The sequence below is a fragment of the Cololabis saira genome, chromosome 14 (genome assembly GCF_033807715.1).
Source record: "Cololabis saira isolate AMF1-May2022 chromosome 14, fColSai1.1, whole genome shotgun sequence".
Classification (NCBI taxonomy): domain Eukaryota; kingdom Metazoa; phylum Chordata; class Actinopteri; order Beloniformes; family Belonidae; genus Cololabis; species Cololabis saira.
The window spans coordinates 31,336,775-31,358,025 of record NC_084600.1 but is presented as its reverse complement, the minus strand read 5'-3'; the positions used below and the strand labels follow the sequence as shown (position 1 = coordinate 31,358,025).

The following is a 21,251-nucleotide window of genomic DNA, read 5'->3' as shown; positions in this document are numbered from 1 at the left end:
CTGGAACGCCCCTCAAAGTGGGGTTTCCCACTGGGAAAGTGGGAGAGTCTTCACCACCCCCGAGTTACCATTCCAAGATGGCTGCCATTCCCAGTTCCCACTTCCGATTTCCGAGGTAAATGGAACGCGGCATAAACTCCGGAGCCAGCAGACAGAAATCTCTAAATTTCGGAGCAAATTTCTTAACAGGCGTAGCTACAACTGTTAGATTTCATCTATTAAACCAACATCTTCCTAAATGATTTATTTCAGCCGGCGTGATTCTCAACAGAGCAGCGTCCCAGAGAGAGTTTCTCTCCCGGGGCTGACGCAGCAGCTTGACCCGGCGGACACGTCTCTTCTTGGGCTGTGAGCTGAGGTTGCTCCCCGGGGGCGGCGGCTCTTCTCATCTCCGAAAACATCGGGTCAAATTTCTTAATTTGGATAAACTGAGCCCCGGTTGCGGATCTTAAGGTTACCTTTATACCTGAAAAAATATTAAAACTTAATAAAGTGCCATATTAACAGCGCTACAGCTGAAATTAAAACAGCTTTTGGCTCTCCGCTTCCTGATCAGGTTAGGGATGAAAACGAGGGGGAGTAGGAGAAATGTGACAGGCACCTGGGCCAAGTGCCCTAGATCTCAAGTGCCCTAAAATCTCCCCCTTCTTTTTTAGGGGTTAGGGAAGAAAAGAAGTGCGAGTGGAGAAAAGAAGGGTGAGTGAAGGAGAATTGGGATTGGCCCTTAGAATGCACTTTGTCCTTTCCTCGTTGTTAAGCGGAGGTCAACCGGAAGTGGCTCTTTGTTGAAATGGTTACCATGGTTACCTCGGGTACAGCGCCACCTAGCGTCACGGAGTCAGCCATGCTCTGGTTACAGTGGTTTATTCAATCTGATTCAGTCTGATCTCAGAACAGCATGTGTAATCAGACAAGTTGATCCAATCTTCTGCATGTCATTATCTGATCAGATCTCCAACCACCTTGAATCGCTGCATGTGCACGTACTGATTGTGATGGTACATCAACTTCCAACAGGTTTAATGACACCTCTGTCATGGTCTGAGGGGTCTGTATCGCCTTCACTGGCACTATGTAACTTTGAGGAGCATGGTAGGAACCCTGCCACACTAAAAAACTACAAATCGTTACGACTTTGACTGCTTTACGGCATACGTCACTTCCCCCTCCTTCCCGATTCGCAGTCGAGACGTTTTATAATACATCCATGGGCGTGGAGCGCAGGGCTCAGCAGAAGCTGGTAACCCATCGCTGCGTTATGGCTGCAGCAGCTCCACACAACAGACGTGGGGAAAAGATCCTAATGGTTTAACTTTTCAACGGTTTCCTGCTCGGAGGCAGAACCACGCAGGCCAAGTATCTGATATAACAAAGTAAAAGAGTGAAAGAGTCGTCGGCTCGCTTTGGATCGCGGCTGTAACGACCAAACACCGGCTTCCACACAGTAAAGCCTGAATTATGGTTCTGCGTTAAATCGACGCAGACCTACGGCGTAGGGTACGTGGCGACGCGCAACGTACGGTGCGTGTCGCCGCGTACCCTACGCCGTAGGGTCTGCGTCGATTTAACGCAGAACCATAAACAGCCTTAAACCACAAACACTCACACAGACGGGTCGGATAAAAACACGGGTTTTATTCCCCACTTCTCCAGCTAAACGCAGTTGCTGGCCAGCTCTCTGCGGTGCAATTGACCCCAATCTTCAGATAAAACTAGTTTGTTGAGGAAAAAATATTAACTCTTATTTGTAGCTGCAGAGGAAAAAAATAATCTCACGAGGAAAACAAAAATATTGCTCACGCCTCGGAGTCTCTTCAGCATAATATAGCAGTCAAAAAAAAAGAAAAGAGAAGTAAGAGGGATACAAAACATGTACTGTATTTTGTACTATTATACAAATTTATTGAAACACATGGCTCTTCAGTAGGGATTAATTATTATTATAATTAATAATAATTAATAATCATTATTTTCTCCATATACCGCTCCCTGGCTTCCTTGTTTAAGGTATCCCGGTAAATTCCAGTTCCTTTCCAGCAGTTTAACATCTTTTTTTTGCGTTCTGTCTGTTCACTTGGTGAAACAGAAAAGTGTCCTGTCTCCTCTCATCAAAACAAATGCACGCGACAGGAGTTTTCCGGCAGTACGCGCTGGTGCTCATGGGAAACGTAGTGTTCTTTCTGGTAAAACACTACCGCTTTTGTCCAAAAGATGCCGCCAAACTCAGAAAAGCTGAAAGTTACGTTGTGCTGCTTTAACATGTGTAACTTGAATTACACATATTTTTTTTCTCTTAAAAATAAAATACATTATTTTATTTTTCAAATGCTATCTTATTTTATTTCTCTACCAGCAGTATGAATTTCCCCTTTTCTTTGTTAATTGTCTCAACACATTTTTATAATAAATGAATATAAACATTGGTGAGCCTGGAACGATATTTAGTTTTAATTATGTTTTAATTATTTGTTTCTTTCTTTCTTTGTTTCTTTCGTTTCTTTCTTTCTTTCTTTGTTTCTTTCTTTCTTTGTTTCTTTGTTTGTTTGTTTGTTTCTTTGTTTGTTTGTTTCTTTCTTTGTTTCTTTCTTTGTTTGTTTGTTTGTTTCTTTCTTTCTTTGTTTGTTTGTTTGTTTGTTTGTTTGTTTGTTTGTTTCTTTCTTTCTTTCAGAGCCGCAACAAGTCAAGACAGAGCTGCAACAAGTCAAGACAGAGCTGCAACAAGTCAAGACAGAGCTGCAACAAGTCAAGACAGAGTCAACAAGTCAAGACAGAGCTGCAACAAGTCAAGACAGAGCTGCAACAAGTCAAGACAGAGTCAACAAGTCAAGACAGAGCTGCAACAAGTCAAGACAGAGCTGCACCAAGTCAAGACAGAGCCGCAACAAGTCAAGACAGAGCCGCAACAAGTCAAGACAGAGCCGCAACAAGTCAAGACAGAGCCGCAACAAGTCAAGACAGAGCCGCAAGACAGAGCCGCAACAAGTCAAGACAGAGCCGCAACAAGTCAAGACAGTCAACAAGTCAAGACAGAGCCGCAACAAGTCAAGACAGAGCCGCAACAAGTCAAGACAGAGCCGCAACAAGTCAAGACAGAGCCGCAACAAGTCAAGACAGAGCCGCAACAAGTCAAGACAGAGCCGCAACAAGTCAAGACAGAGCCGCAACAAGTCAAGACAGAGCCGCAACAAGTCAAGACAGAGCCGCAACAAGTCAAGACAGAGCCGCAACAAGTCAAGACAGAGCCGCAACAAGTCAAGACAGAGCCGCAACAAGTCAAGACAGAGCCGCAACAAGTCAAGACAGAGCCGCAACAAGTCAAGACAGAGCCGCAACAAGTCAAGACAGAGCCGCAACAAGTCAAGACAGAGCCGCAACAAGTCAAGACAGAGCCGCAACAAGTCAAGACAGAGGTGCAACAAGTCAAGACAGAGCCGCAACAAGTCAAGACAGAGCCGCAACAAGTCAAGACAGAGCCGCAACAAGTCAAGACAGAGCCGCAACAAGTCAAGACAGAGCCGCAACTAGGGCTGCAACTAACGATTATTTTTGTTGTCGACTAATCTATCGATTATTTTTTCGATTAATCACGATTATCTTCATAGGTGGTGTGTGTGGACTTCAAAAGCCCTCTGACCAGAGGAGGGAGAGCAGAAACTGTCACATAACTTTCACTACTCAAGTAGACTGTGGCACATTCAAAGGCTTCAAGAGCTTTAGCCAGTTCCTCTAGCAGGAGCCACTGATCTGCTTTCAGGTCAAGGTACTGTTTATTACTCTGCGTGACTGTTGGGTCAGACAGTGTTGCAGTCAGCGGCCATCTCTGTTCCAGCAAACGGGTGACCATGTAAAAGGTGCTGTTCCACCTGGTAGAGACATCTTGGATAAGTTTATGTTCTGGGGTCCCCATCTGTTTCTGTTTGGCCTTCAGCTTGCTTGAAGCCAGTTCACTTTTTCTGAAGTGCTCAACAAGACATCTTGCTGCTCCCAGTGTTTTTATGATCTGAGGGTGTTTTAGAGCACGATTGATCACTAATTGCAAAGTGTGACCTGCGCAGCGGATTGACATCCACCCATGTTTTTCTTGCAGAATGTTTGCAGCCAGGACAATGTTGGAGCCATTGTCATGGACAAGAGCCACAATATTGCTTTCGGAGATCTCAAACCTTGCCATGGCCTCCTCAATCCATGCAGCAATGTTTGATCCAGTATGTCGCTCTTCTAGTGGCATGGTTGTGAGACAGAGGCTTGTGAGCTCCCAGTCATCACTTATGAAGTGACATGTGATGCCAACATATGCCTCTGTGGAAATGCTTGTCCAGGCATCAGCTGTGAGGGCAATCTTGTTCTTGTTGATTAATTTAAGAGTTGCCTTTATGTCACTGACAACAGTCTCATACTTTTCTTCAATCAGTTTGGTAAAATGAGTTCTGGATGGCAAGGTGTAGCCTGGATGAAAGGTCTGGATCATCTGCTTGAAGCCATCATCTTCAACCATGGCTATTGGTCTCATGTCAGTCACAATCATGTTAAGGATGCTCTGTGTTAGGACTGTAGCCATTTGGGGGGTGCATGAACCTCTTCTCATGACAAACTCATCCACACGCCTCTGCTTAAAACTACTAAAACAAAGAGAATAAAACGAGTCATATTACTTCACAATTCAAATTATAATTTTTCAAAATTAAATACCTGAAACAAATCACAGATTTCTTAGTTGTGAAATATCTTAAATATTAAACTAATATGCTCCAAATCACACAGTTGATAAGCGCACGAGGTTTACAATTCAGTATAAAAGCTAGTAGGCCTTAAGGCTGATTTATGGTTCCGCCTTACACCAACGGAGAGGCTACGGCGTAGGGTATGCGGCGACGCGCACCGTACGTTGTGCGTCGCCGCGTACCCTACGCCGTAGCTCTGCGTCGATTTAACGCAGAACCATAAGTCAGGCTTAACGCCTGTAATTCATTGATTACTGCCATAAAATATGCATTAACGTAAGTAAATAGGGCTCTGGTAACGGCTGGTGATTAATTAAAAAACTAGCATGTCGTTTTAAAATATCTCCGAAATATCAAAGTTATTTGTGAACTCACCTTTCTGCGGCACGTGTAGGTGTTACGGCTCCGGGGTGTCGGCGTTTCAGATGCTCATGCATCGCCGCCGTGCTTCCATGGTATGAAAGCTGGGCGTCACATAGCTTGCACTTAACTTGCTTTGTTGGCTTGTTTTCGTTAAAATGTTCCCAAACTGTGGAAGTTTTGGGACGAAGTTTTTGGACGTCATCTTCAGTTCTTCCTGCCATACTGGGTGCATTCTTCTTCTGTGGTTTCGTCATAGGTTTGCTTGCGGGATATAAACCGCGAGCGCTACTGCCCCCTGCACATCCTGGAGTGCACTGCAGTTACAGATGAGCATGAGTCGCCGGCATGTGAATTTCAAAAACAATAACACGACGAGTCGACGCTTGTGTTTCCGTGACGACGAATTTTTGTTGTCGACGTCATCGATTACGTCGACTAATCGTTGCAGCCCTAGCCGCAACAAGTCAAGACAGAGCTGCAACAAGTCAAGACAGAGCCGCAACAAGTCAAGACAGAGCCGCAACAAGTCAAGACAGAGCCGCAACAAGTCAAGACAGAGCCGCAACAAGTCAAGACAGAGCCGCAACAAGTCAAGACAGAGCCGCAACAAGTCAAGACAGAGCTGCAACAAGTCAAGACAGAGCTGCAACAAGTCAAGACAGAGCTGCAACAAGTCAAGACAGAGTCAACAAGTCAAGACAGAGCTGCAACAAGTCAAGACAGAGCTGCAACAAGTCAAGACAGAGTCAACAAGTCAAGACAGAGCTACAACAAGTCAAGACAGAGCCACAACAAGTCAAGACAGAGCCGCAACAAGTCAAGACAGAGTCAACAAGTCAAGACAGAGCTGCAACAAGTCAAGACAGAGCTGCAACAAGTCAAGACAGAGCTGCAACAAGTCAAGACAGAGCTGCAACAAGTCAAGACAGAGCTGCAACAAGTCAAGACAGAGCTGCAACAAGTCAAGACAGAGCTGCAACAAGTCAAGACAGAGTCAACAAGTCAAGACAGAGCCGCAACAAGTCAAGACAGAGCCGCAACAAGTCAAGACAGAGCCGCAACAAGTCAAGACAGAGCCGCAACAAGTCAAGACAGAGTCAACAAGTCAAGACAGAGTCAACAAGTCAAGACAGAGCCGCAACAAGTCAAGACAGCGCCGCAACAAGTCAAGACAGAGCTGCAACAAGTCAAGACAGAGCCGCAACAAGTCAAGACAGAGCCGCAACAAGTCAAGACAGAGCCGCAACAAGTCAAGACAGAGCCGCAACAAGTCAAGACAGAGCCGCAACAAGTCAAGACAGAGCCGCAACAAGTCAAGACAGAGCCGCAACAAGTCAAGACAGAGCCGCAACAAGTCAAGACAGAGCCAACAAGTCAAGACAGAGCCGCAACAAGTCAAGACAGAGCCGCAACAAGTCAAGACAGAGCCGCAACAAGTCAAGACAGAGCCGCAACAAGTCAAGACAGAGCCGCAACAAGTCAAGACACAGCCGCAACAAGTCAAGACAGAGCCGCAACAAGTCAAGACAGAGTCAACAAGTCAAGACAGAGCCGCAACAAGTCAAGACAGAGTCAACAAGTCAAGACAAAGCCGCAACAAGTCAAGACAGAGCCGCAACAAGTCAAGACAGAGCCGCAACAAGTCAAGACAGAGCCGCAACAAGTCAAGACAGAGCCGCAACAAGTCAAGACAGAGCCGCAACAAGTCAAGACAGAGCCGCAACAAGTCAAGACAGAGTCAACAAGTCAAGACAGAGTCAACAAGTCAAGACAGAGCCGCAACAAGTCAAGACAGAGTCAACAAGTCAAGACAGAGCCGCAACAAGTCAAGACAGAGCCGCAACAAGTCAAGACAGAGCCGCAACAAGTCAAGACAGAGCCGCAACAAGTCAAGACAGAGCCGCAACAAGTCAAGACAGAGCCAACAAGTCAAGACAGAGCCAACAAGTCAAGACAGAGCCGCAACAAGTCAAGACAGAGCCGCAACAAGTCAAGACAGAGCCGCAACAAGTCAAGACAGAGCCGCAACAAGTCAAGACAGAGCCGCAACAAGTCAAGACAGAGTCAACAAGTCAAGACAGAGTAAACAAGTCAAGACAGAGCCGCAACAAGTCAAGACAGAGCCGCAACAAGTCAAGACAGAGCCGCAACAAGTCAAGACAGAGCCGCAACAAGTCAAGACAGAGCCGCAACAAGTCAAGACAGAGCCGTAACAAGTCAGGACAGAGCTGCAGCTGTTGTGTTGAAATTCTTTTGTAACATTCCTCCTCGTGGTATCTCCTTTGCACACACTTTGCAAACTGCAAATTTGTTGTCCTATTCGGACATTGTAAAACATCTGGATATCTATCTGAAGACATAATGAACACAATACAACTACTTCAGATTGCAGCTATTCCTCCCTGTGAATGACGTCCTCAGTCTGAGGACGTCATTCGCTGAGGACGTCATTCGCTGAGGACGTCATTCGCTGGGCATAGACTCTGGTTTTCCCAGATAAAAAAGGGGCGGACGTGATAGTGCGATATGATTTGTCGTCCCGATGTGAAAGACAGTTGAAGAAGCTTTCTGTTGTTTCTCCCTACGTAACTGTTGAACTTCAAACTCTTTGTGGTGTATAACCGCCTTTAACTCCCTGTTCTCTCCCTTACACTTTGTACTGGTCTGATACGCGTCATTTACAATCGAAACCGTAGGTCTTCTTTTGCGATACATTGTAGTCAGCTTTCTTTTAATTGAGTGATAACCGTCTGCGACCATTGCCGTAAAAGAGTTGATGTCACCCCTTTTTAAGTTTTGGGGTTTCAGGGCACATTTTTTAACTTTTTCCGCCATTTCCTTGCCAAGGTACTCCTGCGTTATCGCAATCACGTCGTCTTTATAATTCCCTCTTTCAAGAATGTATTCAGAACTTTGGTTCCATCTATGGTTTTGGTATATTAGTGGGACGGGCCTGCTCCGTTTCTCCCCGTGTTTGTTGATATAGAAATCTTCCTCTTGATCTTCTTGTTTAGAGGAAGGTTTGGTGTGGTCACCATCATCATCATCATCATCATCATGACCACCATCACCACCATCATCATCACCACCATCACCTTCATCACCACCAACAGCTTCACCACCATCACCTTCAACACCACCATCACCACCATCACCACCATCATCATCACCACCATCACCTTCATCACCACCAACAGCTTCACCACCATCACCTTCAACACCACCATCACCACCATCACCACCATCATCATCACCACCATCACCTTCATCACCACCAACAGCTTCACCACCACCAACACCTTCACCACCTTCACCACCATCACCACCATCACCACCATCACCACCACCATCACCTTCATCACCATCACCACCATCACCTTCATCCCCATCATCACCATCACCTTCATCCCCATCATCATCATCACCTTCATCATCGCTTCCATGGGATGTCTTTTGTGGTTTCGTCGTCATCAGTTCTGATTCAACTAATCTATTCGATATGATATACTTTGTAGCATGTTTTTTATTCAGTTTTTCAGTTGATTTTAGTTGTTTTTGTAACATACTAATTTTAAGTTCTAGTTCACCAATGTGTTTGGTAATTTCTAACACAATGAGCTTATTTTTTGCTTCATACTCTTTGTACTGCTTTTGGGACCATTCCTCTCTTGCTTTTGAACTCTGAATGTGATTCCGTTTTACTTTACTTATCTTTTCCTTGCACTTGGCATCTGCATTGGCATAATCTGCATCCACTTTTGATTTCTGCTTCAGCAAATCTTCATATGCATCCGTGAGAACGTCCTGTTCCTTTTTCATTTCCTTTTGTTCCTCAATTAAAACGTCAATTTTTAGTTGAAATTGAGATTTCTCCTTCAGCATGTTTTTATTTGCAATTTTCATTTTTTCAAATGAATTTTTAGATTTTTTGATTTCTTCTATCAAAGCGTCATGTTTTTGTTGAAATTTAGATTTCTCCTTCAGCACGTTTTTTTGCTTAATTTTCAATTCCTCATGTGCCTTTTTTGTTTTTTCCAATTCAACATTTTTTTTATTCAATTCTTCCTTGATATTTTTGAAATCGCTGTTTCTTTGATCTGTTTTTTGTTTCTGCTTATACATTTGTGTCTGTAATTTCCTGTTCGTCTCCCTTAAACCAACAAACGTTACATCGTTTTGAGCAATAACATCATTAAGACAATCATTTTCTTTTTGAAGTCTAGCGTTGTCTTTCGTAATAACATTGTATTTTTCTTGTTCTTTCCGAATTGTTTCTTGGAAATGTTCCAACATTGCGTTGAGATCTCTCTGATATCCGTTTTTCAGCATGTCCTGGTATTTGCTTTCCGGCATTTTGCTTAGCTGAACTTGTGCATGCGCTGCATTCAGATGTTTGCTGTGGACTGAATTTGATTTTGAATTAATCACTTTACCAGAACCAAACAAGGCGAGGGCGCGTTCCACCAGTGTTCGTTCCTCACTGCCGGTGTTTGTTTCTTGTGTTAGGTATTTTGGTTCCGGCATAGTTTCCTGGACCGTTGATGATTTATGAGAAGACATCTCGGTTCTGAGTTAAATGTCTTGTCTCTAATCTTCTTTGCTTAATAATACTGTTATTTTTATTATTTCTTTCTCTTTCTACTTATTTCATAAGTCTTTTTGGAAGAAAGTTGTACTGTATCTAGTGTTGTATGTTCCAACCATTGGCAGTAACGGTAATGCGCTATCTTCTGAATAGAGGATCTTTGGCTGGAATGAGCGGATGGAAAGAATTAACACGTTTATATAGTGTACCGGCGTGACGTGAGAACCACGTCATTCGCTGACGCGTAGCCACAGCTGCGCGTGACTAGATCGCTTTGATGTTTGGTTTGTCAATATATTTCCGCGTTCCATTTGTCCTCGGAAGTGGGGATTTCCTAGTTCCCAGTCGGAATTTTCAACTGGAACGCCCCTCGAAGTGGGATTTCCCACTGGGAAAGTGGGAGAGTCTTCACCACCCCCCGGGTTCACATTCCAAGATGGCTGTCCCGGTTGTAAACAGTAGAAGAGTGTTCTGTAAAAATTCGTGGCACTTCATTCTAGTTTTGGTCACACTAAATCAGTCGTATACAAGTATTGTTCGGCATATATATGCTGCTATAGTGTAATTTACATTTTTCATGTGGTATATGCGAACTACAAACTTGTTTACTTACTTTGTAACTGGAACGCTGATAACTCGGATATGACGTCATTCCCAGTTCCAAGTCCCGACTTCCGAGGTAAATGGAACGCAGCATTAGAACGCAGCTTCGGCGACTCTTCGGCGCACCTTCGGCGACTCTCTCTATTAGAGAGAGTCGCCGAAGGTGCATTCTGGGACGCGGCGGCCATGCTGGACGAACGAGAATGTAAACAAACCACCGCAGTACCAGTGTAGTAGCAGAGTGGTAGCAGTGTTGTTGCACGGTCGGAGAGCAAAAAAAAAAATGTTAAAATCTCAGAAAAGAAGTGGTATTTACCGGGATACCTTAATCAAGGAAGCCAGGGACCGGTATTTGGAAAAAATTGTTTTAATTAACAGTTTGGATCCATACGAAATCCCTGCTCCGACGAGGATTTACTGCCAACGTTCTGCACGACCGACGTCTTCGCCTACCTTGTTTGCGGTGTGAGCGGCTACACTTCAGAGCAGTTCCGTTGCTATAAGTCGTTGGAGTCTCATGTGCAGTTCACTAATGGATGGTGCAGGAGCTTGAGATCATAAAGCCAGTCAAAGGTAAGTTGCGCTTCATTCTAGCAACTGTTAGTGCTTTGTTTGTAGCAGCATGCACACGTGTGCTCGTAACTAGGTGTTACAAAAGTGTAGTTAAGCCATACCTGCCAACACTCCCGATTTAAGCGGGAGTCTCCCGATTTTCAACCATTTCTCCCGCCCTGCTCCCGATTTGTAATTTCTCCCGCTTATCTCCCGATTTTAAAGTGAAATGAGTCAATGGTGTTTCACGTGTCGGGGTTCCTGCATGGATGTATTATATTAACGGGTTCCTGACAAACCTGGCAACCCAACCCAAAAGCACTGCCTACGTCCAAGCTCCGCCCCATGGAGCCGCCAATACGTCAACGTCGCCGCCATATTGGATGTGGCAAGACTGCGCTGTAAACTAATACAAGTGAATGGACTTATTTTCATAAAGCGCCTTTCTATAAAGAAATTTACGTTTTACGTCTCATTTATTCATTCACACACGCACTAATATACTTGGGAAACAGTTAGGCACCAAATATAATATGTTTAATTTTCTCAGATGGCAAAAATAAGAACTTTATCGATCCCACAGTAATTCATGTTATATCAGCTATAGAGAACAAGGTAGTGCCGAAAAACAATATATCCCCCCTCACAAAAACAAGAAAAATAGAGAAACATATTCTCTCAGCAAAGCATTACATAAACATATTTTAACATTTTCAAGTTACAAAATAACATATTTGAACCATTTTTCAGATTTTTTCAGTTATTTTATTGTTTGGAAAATGGTTAAAATATGTTATTTTGTTATTTGAAAATTTGAAAATTTGTTTTGTTTGAGAAAATGCTTTGAAAAAAGCTGAGGGAAGAGTTGGTGGAGTATCAAGTCATAGCAAGCAAGGATCTCCCACAGGAAGAGAGAGTTGAAGGTTCTGGGTTCTTCTAGGGAAAGAGGAGAGCTTTACAAATCTGACATCACTGGTGAAGGCGATGCTCTGCATCCCTCACAGCAATGCCAGCTCAGAGAGGTCACTCAGCATGGTGAAAAAGATCCTCACAGAAAACACGATGAGTATGGATAATTCTACTCTTTGCGCACTCCTTTCTTGCTAGATTAACCATACCAGCCCTGGCCACAAGTATGTTCCCTCCAAGAAAGTGATTGAAGCTGCAAAGTCTGCCACTTACAATTACAACAGGTCCTTGGGTGACAAAGGGAACCTGGAAAATTCTACAAATATTGTATTTTATTGTTATTAATATTAAACTTATTTGGCTCCAAGAAGGCTGTAGAATCATTTTGGGAGGTACATTTTAGCACATTTCATTGTAGATATGGATTTAAAGCTCATTAAAAGTCGCCTTGTTTATATCAGGGCGGGGATGTTGTGAGTGGAGCATTCCAACCGCTACCCCAGAAAATCTCCCTCTTTTTCACAGCCCAATGTTGGCAGGTATGAGTTAAGCTATATAAACTAATATTCAGACGTTATACTTTACTGTCATATACATAAATGTCATTTATAGGTCATGTATATACACAGTCCTGCTAGTGAGTGGCCACTACAATGTTTGGTTTCCTGCATAGAATGATACACAATGAAGTGCTGTCCTTCTCTGTCGTGACATTTTCAAGACTACCATATATATATATATATATATATATATATATATATATATATATATATATATATATATATATATATAAAATATATTATTTATATATATATACATATATATATATATATATATATATAAACAGTAAAGTGTTACTTTAGTATTACTGCTGCTTTCTACAGTTTTATGACAAATGAACTAATGTATGTTCATTTATGTCTCCTCTTAGGAGAGCTGATTGAGAGGATTGCTCTGGACCGAGCCATCGATGACAACACTCCCATGCCTGGCTTACGGACGCCAGCCAGCAGGCACAAGCCCCAAGCCACACTGGACAACTTGTCATTCTTGCAATATGTTGTTTTCAATATTTTTAGATGTACAGTATGTTTACAACTGATACCTGTAGTCACACAGTTTATTCAAAGAAAATAAGAAATACTGTATATTATATAAATATATATATAGTATTGATACCTATTTATTTATAAGAAACATGGATATATACTATTATTATTGAAATAATTGCACTACCTCCATTGTTTACTTGTATCCATTCTTGCAATATGTTGTTTTCAATATGTTATTGTATAGATACCTATTTAATTTTGGTATTGAAAGCATTTATATGTAACATGTATATTTATTATTGCAATATAAGAAATTGCACTACCTCCATTTTTTAAATTGTAACAATTTTTTTAAGCATTCAAATTGCACTAGGTTCTGTGTTCTCAGGTTGCAATACTTTCAAATAAACACTTCTTGTTTTTGCACATCAAACTGTTATTTCTCCTTGTTTATAAGACATATGCATTTAAGTATGTTTATTGTGAAGATTGTGGGTATGGATGCGACAGACACTTATGGCTGTATTTCAGACACATTTATTTCAGTGTGGGTTTTAGCATCACTCATTTTTGCAACACAGGCTAGAACATCCATGACAACTTCGAGGTGTGGAAGTCCAGTGTAGTACTTCACTTTGTTGATGTCATCCTTCAGGAAATGTTCACCCATTTTCCTCTGACCGAGCTCCCTTTTCAGGGCCCTGTTCTCTTCTAGCAGCCGCTTGATTTCATCCTGCCGACGATGACAGAAGTCACATTCTGTCAGCGGTCTCTGGTCAGCTCCATCGTCTACTGGTGCTGGTGTCTCCACTGTGGATCAGATAAGATATAGTTTATTCTGAAGGAAATCGTTAGAGCTAAATGTGCCATATACAGCTGCAACAAAAACAAGATAGGTCTTGTATCTGCTGGCTCTGTAAGGCTTACCTGCTGGAAGAAGGTCATCCATAACTGTCTCATCCATCGCAGGTGTACTGTCAGTCCTCCGCCGTTTTCTCCTTCCCTTCTCTCATAGCGTGCAGTCGATGTGACATTTATCTTAGTGTGGCCCAGGTTGAGAGATGGGGCTCAGTCTGGGTGGGAGCTGTACATTTCATTTGCTGGTTTTCCTGGTAACACAATCAAAATTATCATCCCAAAACATAAGTCTTGAAAAAATATAGAACCTTAATGTTATGTTATGTTATGTTATGATAGGAACACTTATTTGAATGGATGTGCATAACATAGATGTGGCACTCATAATCATGACAAGGCACCTGTAATGACTTTATGATTTTTTACATGTCATGATTATGAGTGTTACATCTATGTAATGCATAGTGTTAGCCTTACGTGTGTTTGTGTGCGCGCTGCTATGTGTGTGTGTGGTGTTGCAGTTGAAGGAGAGACAATGTATAAAAAGATAATCATACAGCATCTTTAACTTACCAGAATGAAAATGCATGGAGCACACTCTCATTGACATCGGGATAATGTGGAAGGTTATATTTGGTCGTCTTACAGCCAGGCCCGGATTAAGAGGGCAGGGGCCCCTGGGCAGAAATTCTTGATGGGCCCCCCCTATCCCCCGAAAACACACAAACAAGCAAACAAACTGGGTTTTGAATTATGGACTGCTATTTGTTGGAAACACCTGTAGCTTATACAGGATTTACACTGATAGGGTACTGTCTGTATGATTACAATGGACAAAATCGGCACCTGCAGATATCCTCCATCATACAGGATTTACACATACTTGCAACTATGCTTTCCTCAGCAAGCAGCTACAATATCAAGACTATCAGCATATTGTTACTCATTACCATTTGCAAAGAAACGCTGCTTCATCTCCACAAGTCCAGATTGTGGATTCAGAGTCAGATTCCTATATAATTCACGCACAAACCCACATACACACACAAAATACCTGTGGCTGTCTCATTCCTGTCTGTCTCTCTCCTCTCCTTCTCATCTGTGTTTCAGTGTGGCTGTCATCATGTTCTGCTAATACAAAAAGGATGCAAAATAGCACTGGTCAACTAGACTAAAAGCCTTATGATATTAAATAAAAATGAAAAATAAATGTAATATAGGTTGTCCTAACACACTAAAACACACACACTAAAACACACACACACACACACACACACACACACACACACACACACACACACAATACCTGTGTGTGTGTCTCTCTCTCTCCACTCCTCCTCCTCTATGTCTCTCTCTCCTCTCCTCCTATTCTTTGTTCCAATGACTCTCTTTCTCTCCTCTCCTCCTCCTCTGTGTTTCAATGTCTCTCTCTCCTCTCCTCCTATTCTTTGTTCCAATGACTCTCTCTCTCTCTTCTCCTCCTCATCTGTATTTCAATGTCTCTCTCTCTCTCTTCTCCTCCTCCCCCTCTGTATTTCAATGTGGCTCTCATTTCTGGTTCATCTCTCTTTTTTTCTAAATGTTTTTTCCCACATTCATCTCTCTCTCTTTCTCCTCAGCTCTTTCTCCATTTTACTCCCATCTTCTTTTCTCATGATCACTCTCTCAGAAAGACTAGTTTCTTGCTTTCTTACTCGCAAACTCAGTCACAATCTCATCAAAGTCCAACTTCTTGACGAGCTGAGACTCAATGGCCATTAGCGCGCCGGGGGATGCTGCTTGTTGGATGTACAAGGCGTGTTCATCCAACAAGCAGCATCCCCCGGCGCGCTGTGGCTACAACTAGCAACCGGCTGTGTCGCGCTTTGTCCAGCATCCTCCTCCGGAGGACCCGGCGGCAGGACCGGCTCCGGCGGAGCTGGCGACGGGGGTGGCTGTACCGGCGGAGCCGACGACGGCTCTTCCTCCTCATCCCTGCTTCTTTTTGAAAAAAAGTTGGATGGAAGGCACACTTTTTAAAAAAGTTTCCTCCCTCTCCTCCTTTTCTCTTTTCCGCTTTCTTTTACTACAACCGCTTCTCTCACTCATCTTTCTCCAATCAAACTCCTACACTCCCACAACTCGGAGCTGTCAGTGCGGCGTTTATAAGGACAGTGACGTCCGACTGCTAGCTGTTTGACCAATCAAAACATTCCATTTTAGTAAAAAAAAAAAACAAATCTACGTGATTTTTATTGGTTATATACAGTCTACGGGTTTCTCAAATTCTAGCTGCCCCAATCCCTAAAAAAAAATAATTAAATAAATAAATAAAAAAAAAAAAAAAAAAAAGAGGCTCGGCCACGGGCCCCCTGATGCGCGTGGGCCCCTGGGCGCCCGCCCATAATGCCCATTGGGTAATCCGGGCTTGCTTACAGCCAAGCGAGCCGACGACTGTTTGTTATCTCAGATGTTTGGAGGTTCTGCCTCAGAGCAGGAACCGGTGAAAAGTTAAACCATTAGCGATTTTTTTCCCCACGTCTGTTATGTGAGGAGCTGCTGCTGCTACAACACAGCAACAGGCTACCAGGGTTTACAGAATAATGTAAAGTAACGATTTCACGTAAAACACGACGAAGAGGGAGCACGTCTGTACGCGGTGCGCAGTGGTCTGAAGAGCTGCTAATGGTTCGTCCAGCATGGCGGCTCGCCAGGTGATGACGTAGATTGCGACTCTCTCTATTCATATATTATTACGTTATATATATATATATATATATATATATATATATATATATATATATATATATATATATATATATATATATATATATATATATATATATATATATATATAAAGGTTTTTAAATCCGGTTTTAGATGACACAAACGCCGAAGTGCCATGATCCATGATTCCAGCACAGAAGGAAGTTTCGTGGCTGTGATGTCGGCCCGCCCACCGCCCGGTCAGCTGATCGTGTGCCGCGTGGAGGGAGGACGGGTCGGGCTTGAACATTGAGCGGCGGGAAACAAAGCGGCATGAGGGTAGAAACAGCTGGAGACACAAGTCTTCATGATAACACCTGAGGGTCTCACCTGGAGCAGCCGTGGACACGCCCAGGTAAGGACACCGGTGGCTGAGATCAGCTGATCAGAGACTCAATAACTACCGTAATAGTAGTTGTAATAACTGTAACTGTGTAACCAGTACTCGAGTTGAGGGGGGGTGAGGGGGGGTGGCATCCCCCCCTGAAATAAAAACGGTCAAAATCATCCCCCCTGTAAAACTGCCATTCCCCCTTTCAATCCCTTATGTCATTTCATCAATGAATGTTGTATTACTGCTATTTCAACATTTAGAGTCATCACCAGAAAAATAACACCAGAAAAATAACTTATTTGATAATTGTCACCTGTTTCAAGTAAATTTTCACTTGAAATAAGTAGATCTTATCTTCTTATTACAAGCAAAGAAATCTTGTTCCACTGGCAGATTTTTCTACTTATTTCAAGTGAAAATCTACTTGAAAGTTGAAACAGGTGAAAATTGTTGTTTTTTTCCAGTGATGAGTCTTGTTTTAAGTGTAATGAGATTTCTTTTGACAAAAACGAGACATTTTAACTAGAAATAAGACAAATATTTTTGTTAAACTTTTGAGTTTTTGCAGTGATCCATTTAACTTATCCTGTGAAGGACAGAGTCATATTGATAAGTTCAGAAAACTGTTTTTATTGTTGTGTTTTGATGTATTTGATGTAAGCCCAGTGGATATTTAAAGCTTACAGAAGGCTGCATTTAACTGCTGCTATTGTCATTCCTGCAGTATTTCTGCAGGTGTTTTGGTCAGTGCTATTATTTGTAATATATTATATTATTTGTAATCAGCACAAATTATCTGTCCCCATATGATAAAATCCATCATCCCCCCCTGTCGAGTACTGTGTGTAACTACTCATGTGATCTTATGAGAACAGATGACGGACCTGAAGCCTACAGAGTTTTAAACTTAACGATGAAATTGTGATGGTATATGGGAAGAAGGTTCTGTTAGCAATACATTTATTTTAGCCTTTGCAGGAGTTGCAGAGAACTGGGAGATAGATTAAAAAGTCAAACATCATTTGAGGGTTGCGGCCTGGCATCCACTCCTACGCAGGCAAAGCCTGCATGATATGGAGATACCACATACAGTAGGTACCGGTAGTTTAGATCTTAATCACTTGAATAGTTCCCTTATCTCAAGCAAACAGCGATGGAGAAGAGCCAGTGCAGAGTGGTAACTTTAGTAAAGGTTCAATTCCACGCTGACTCTAAACCTCAGTTCATCCCCATCAGTGTAGCCAATTATATTGTAATCATTTATCTAAATATTTGAATTTTTGTCAGTAGAAAACTATGATGCATATTCAGTCTGTGGTCTTTTCTGAGGAAACTTCAATTGATATAAGTTGTTTGTCTTGTTTGTCTTGTGTGTCTTCTTTCTCTTATCAACGAGCACGCAGGTTTAAAATACTTAACAATTTGGTGACCCTGACGTGATGTGAGAAGAAGTCCTTGACTTCCAGACGTCGCTGATTGGACTCCGCTGTCAAATTCCCGAACCCCACGGCACACACAGGACCGCCCAGATAAGGTAACCGGAAACCTGTTGCTTAAGAGCCAAATTTCTGCGAATTGAATACTCTAAAATGTATGTGCGTGAAGAAAAGATAAGGTTAACTGACCTAAATTGTTAAAATATAGTTTTTGTGGTTCAAAATATAGTGAAAATAGTTATTCTATCAGTAATATAGGAGATTCAAGGCACTTTTTGCAAATACTGTAAATACTGAAATCCTGTAAATTTGATAGATTCTGTTTTTGGTTGAAAATCCCACTGGTTTGATATCCTGTGAAATTTGGGTGGTTGAAAATCCCTCGGGTTAAACTCCTGTAAAATCTGTGTGTATCTTTATTCACACTTTTTTCTTTCCTTTTTCCATTCGTCAGCGCTGTCTTGTATAATTTTTCCCCTTTTCCGTTTGTGCAAAAGTTTAGTTCTTACTTCTTTTTATGTTTTCTTTTAATGAAGAATGAAGAAATAAATATTTATGGAAGAGCAGGTTGTGGGACAAGTGGACTGTGTTAGGCTGCGGAGGGTCTTTGTGTGAGTGCGTGTATGTATGTATATATATATATATATATATATATATATATATATATAAAACCTATAAAATATAAAGTAGGATAAATTAAGAATTAAAGTGTAATTTATCTTATAATATGAAAGAAAAAAATCATATAAAAGACTATATCTATGAATATGTGCGAGTAGTGAGAAGACATCCTTTATTTTTAGAACAACAGCACCATCTGGTGGACAAAGAACAAAATACATCAAGAGTACACTGCCATCAAACAGTGGAGAGGAGGTATAACGTCCTCTGGCTCCATCTGGTGCACAAAGGCTCTAAATTGAAATTAATTGAAACAAATAGTGATTTTTTTTTTTTTTTTTTTTTTTTTTTTGCTCATAGAACGACATGTAACTTTATACGTTCAAAATAAAGTTAATACAAATAAACAGACTAATCTAACACTAATAAACAGATTAATCAAAAACACACATGCCCACACAAATGATTAATTAATGTGGAAAATAAGTACCTACATGAATAACAATAATATAATACACACTGATATAATAAATAAATAAACAAGCCACAAACACACTAAAATAAATAAATAAACAATCTTCTTTGAAATTAAACAAATAAATAAAATGTAAGAAAAAAAACATTTTTAGAAAATTCCGGTTTTGCCATTCGGGGAATTTCGATTTGACTCAAGATCATGCCATCTGAACATTTTGGTTCATATTTCAAAAAACATATGGGCGAAAACAAAACAAAAAAACAAACATTTTCAAGCTATTCTTTTTTAAGCTGTGGTTTGAATCAAACCACACATTTCTGTCATTTCTTCCCAATAAAAATGTTTCCAATTTTGGTTTAAAAGTGAAAGTGAAATTAGCCCGTCTGAAGCCACAGAGGTGAGGCCATGGAGGAGGACTTCGGTGGGCCTTGAAGAAATTCTGGCAAACCGTCCGGCGCATTGAGAGGAGTCAGCTGAGGTGGCTTGGGCATCTGTATCGGATCCTCCTGGACGCCTCCCTAGGGAGGTGTTCCAGGCATGTCCCTCCTCCCTAGGGAGGTGTTCCAGGCATGTCCCTCCTCCCTAGGGAGGTGTTCCAGGCATGTGCCTCCGGGAGGAGACCCCGGGGAAGACCCAGGACACGCTGGAGAGACTATGTCTCTCGGCTGGCCTGCAAACGCCTTGGATTTCCCCCGGAAGAGCTGGAGGAAGTGTTTGGGGTGATGGAAGTCTGGGCATCTCTGTTAAGACTGCTGCCCCAGCGACAGCAACGGTTGAGCGAAAAAAGATGGATGGATGGCTTGAGGTAGAAATCGTAATTTGCTACACTCGTTCATGACTTCATACCCTAGTTCGTTAGTTCGAGAGCAAAGTTTTGACTCTGGATCTGTTGAATCACGCAGCAACTTAGTGCAGACTGCCAACCGTTGGCTGATTTGCCATCAATACGTTTGTGAACTGTGCATCTGCCGACAAAACTGTGCAACAAACTTTGAAACCACGTAGTCTGAAATAATTAAAACTGCTCCAGTTTGTGTTGATGGCTCAAACATTGAATGTTTGACTTTATGTCAGTGTGTTGCAGAGACCAACTGATGTGACGTAGTGGATGTGGTCTGGAGCTTTCAGAGATAAAAAGGTCTCTGCAAGTCAACTCACAGAGAACTCATCGTCCTGACAACAAGTTTTTATTCATCTTCTTCATCTACATCATCCCCATCTTGACAATGCAGAGTCAAACAAACAGGAGAGGCAACCTAGTACATTTCGTGAAATATCGCCACACAAGGCTGGATGACTTGAAACAGATAGCGAAGGATTTTGGATTGCAAAGCAAGTACCTCTACCTAAGAAACCTCCCAGAGAGCCCCCACCCAGAGTTTCACACGGTTCGTCTGAAGCATGAAACAACACCAGATGGGTTACGTGGGATCAGGAAGGACCAAGGTTTCAGGGATCCATCTGAAGACTCCCTGGTCTGGTGGAGTCTGGCCATGGGACCAGAAGAGATTCAGTCTGCTGAGACCAGGTTCTTGGAGGAAACCTTCCCAGACCGGACAGAGGAGCAGGCCTCCGAGCAGCAGAGCTTCCTGTGGAGGTTTACCACCTCCCCGGCCTTCAAGAACACATCCAGGCTGGGCTGGTACCGCTTCACCTTCCCTCTGGAGGAGGTGCTGGGGGCCTACAGTACGCAGGTAAAACTAGATCTGTTGGGCTTCGAGACCAATATGAGAAATAATTTGAGGTCAAAGATGGAATGTGGTGTTGTTTTTTACTGAGACAGAAACATCTTGTGGATTCAGAATACTGCAGTTCTTTGTTCGGATGTCAAACGGAGACTTCAGACAGAGCGGTGTTCAGATATCTTGGGATTGATGGGTAGTCCCGAGCGACGTTGTACCAGACCATAGACCGGATAACAGGAACTGGACTAATCCTCTTTGACTCACAAGAGTTAACCGTTCTTCTGAAGCCTAACTGGCTAAAGTGATGAC

General features: G+C 42.3%; 1 protein-coding gene across 4 annotated transcripts in view; it reads left to right on the top strand.

The window, feature by feature from the left end:
• Positions 1-16,652: 16,652 nt before the first annotated feature.
• The window catches only part of timd4 (T cell immunoglobulin and mucin domain containing 4), a 30,945-nt gene continuing 26,346 nt past the window's right edge, over positions 16,653-21,251 (top strand). For 2 of the 4 annotated variants that reach the window (XM_061740388.1, XM_061740390.1), the window contains exons 1-3: positions 16,653-16,743; positions 18,126-18,256; positions 20,342-20,951. In XM_061740388.1, coding sequence (XP_061596372.1) covers positions 20,484-20,951 — 468 coding nt within the window. In that variant the 5' untranslated portion in view covers positions 16,653-16,743; positions 18,126-18,256; positions 20,342-20,483. Of the gene's footprint in view, positions 16,744-18,125; positions 18,257-20,331; positions 20,952-21,251 lie in introns of all 4 variants that reach the window. The other 2 variants (XM_061740389.1, XM_061740391.1) reach the window with 2 other exon arrangements.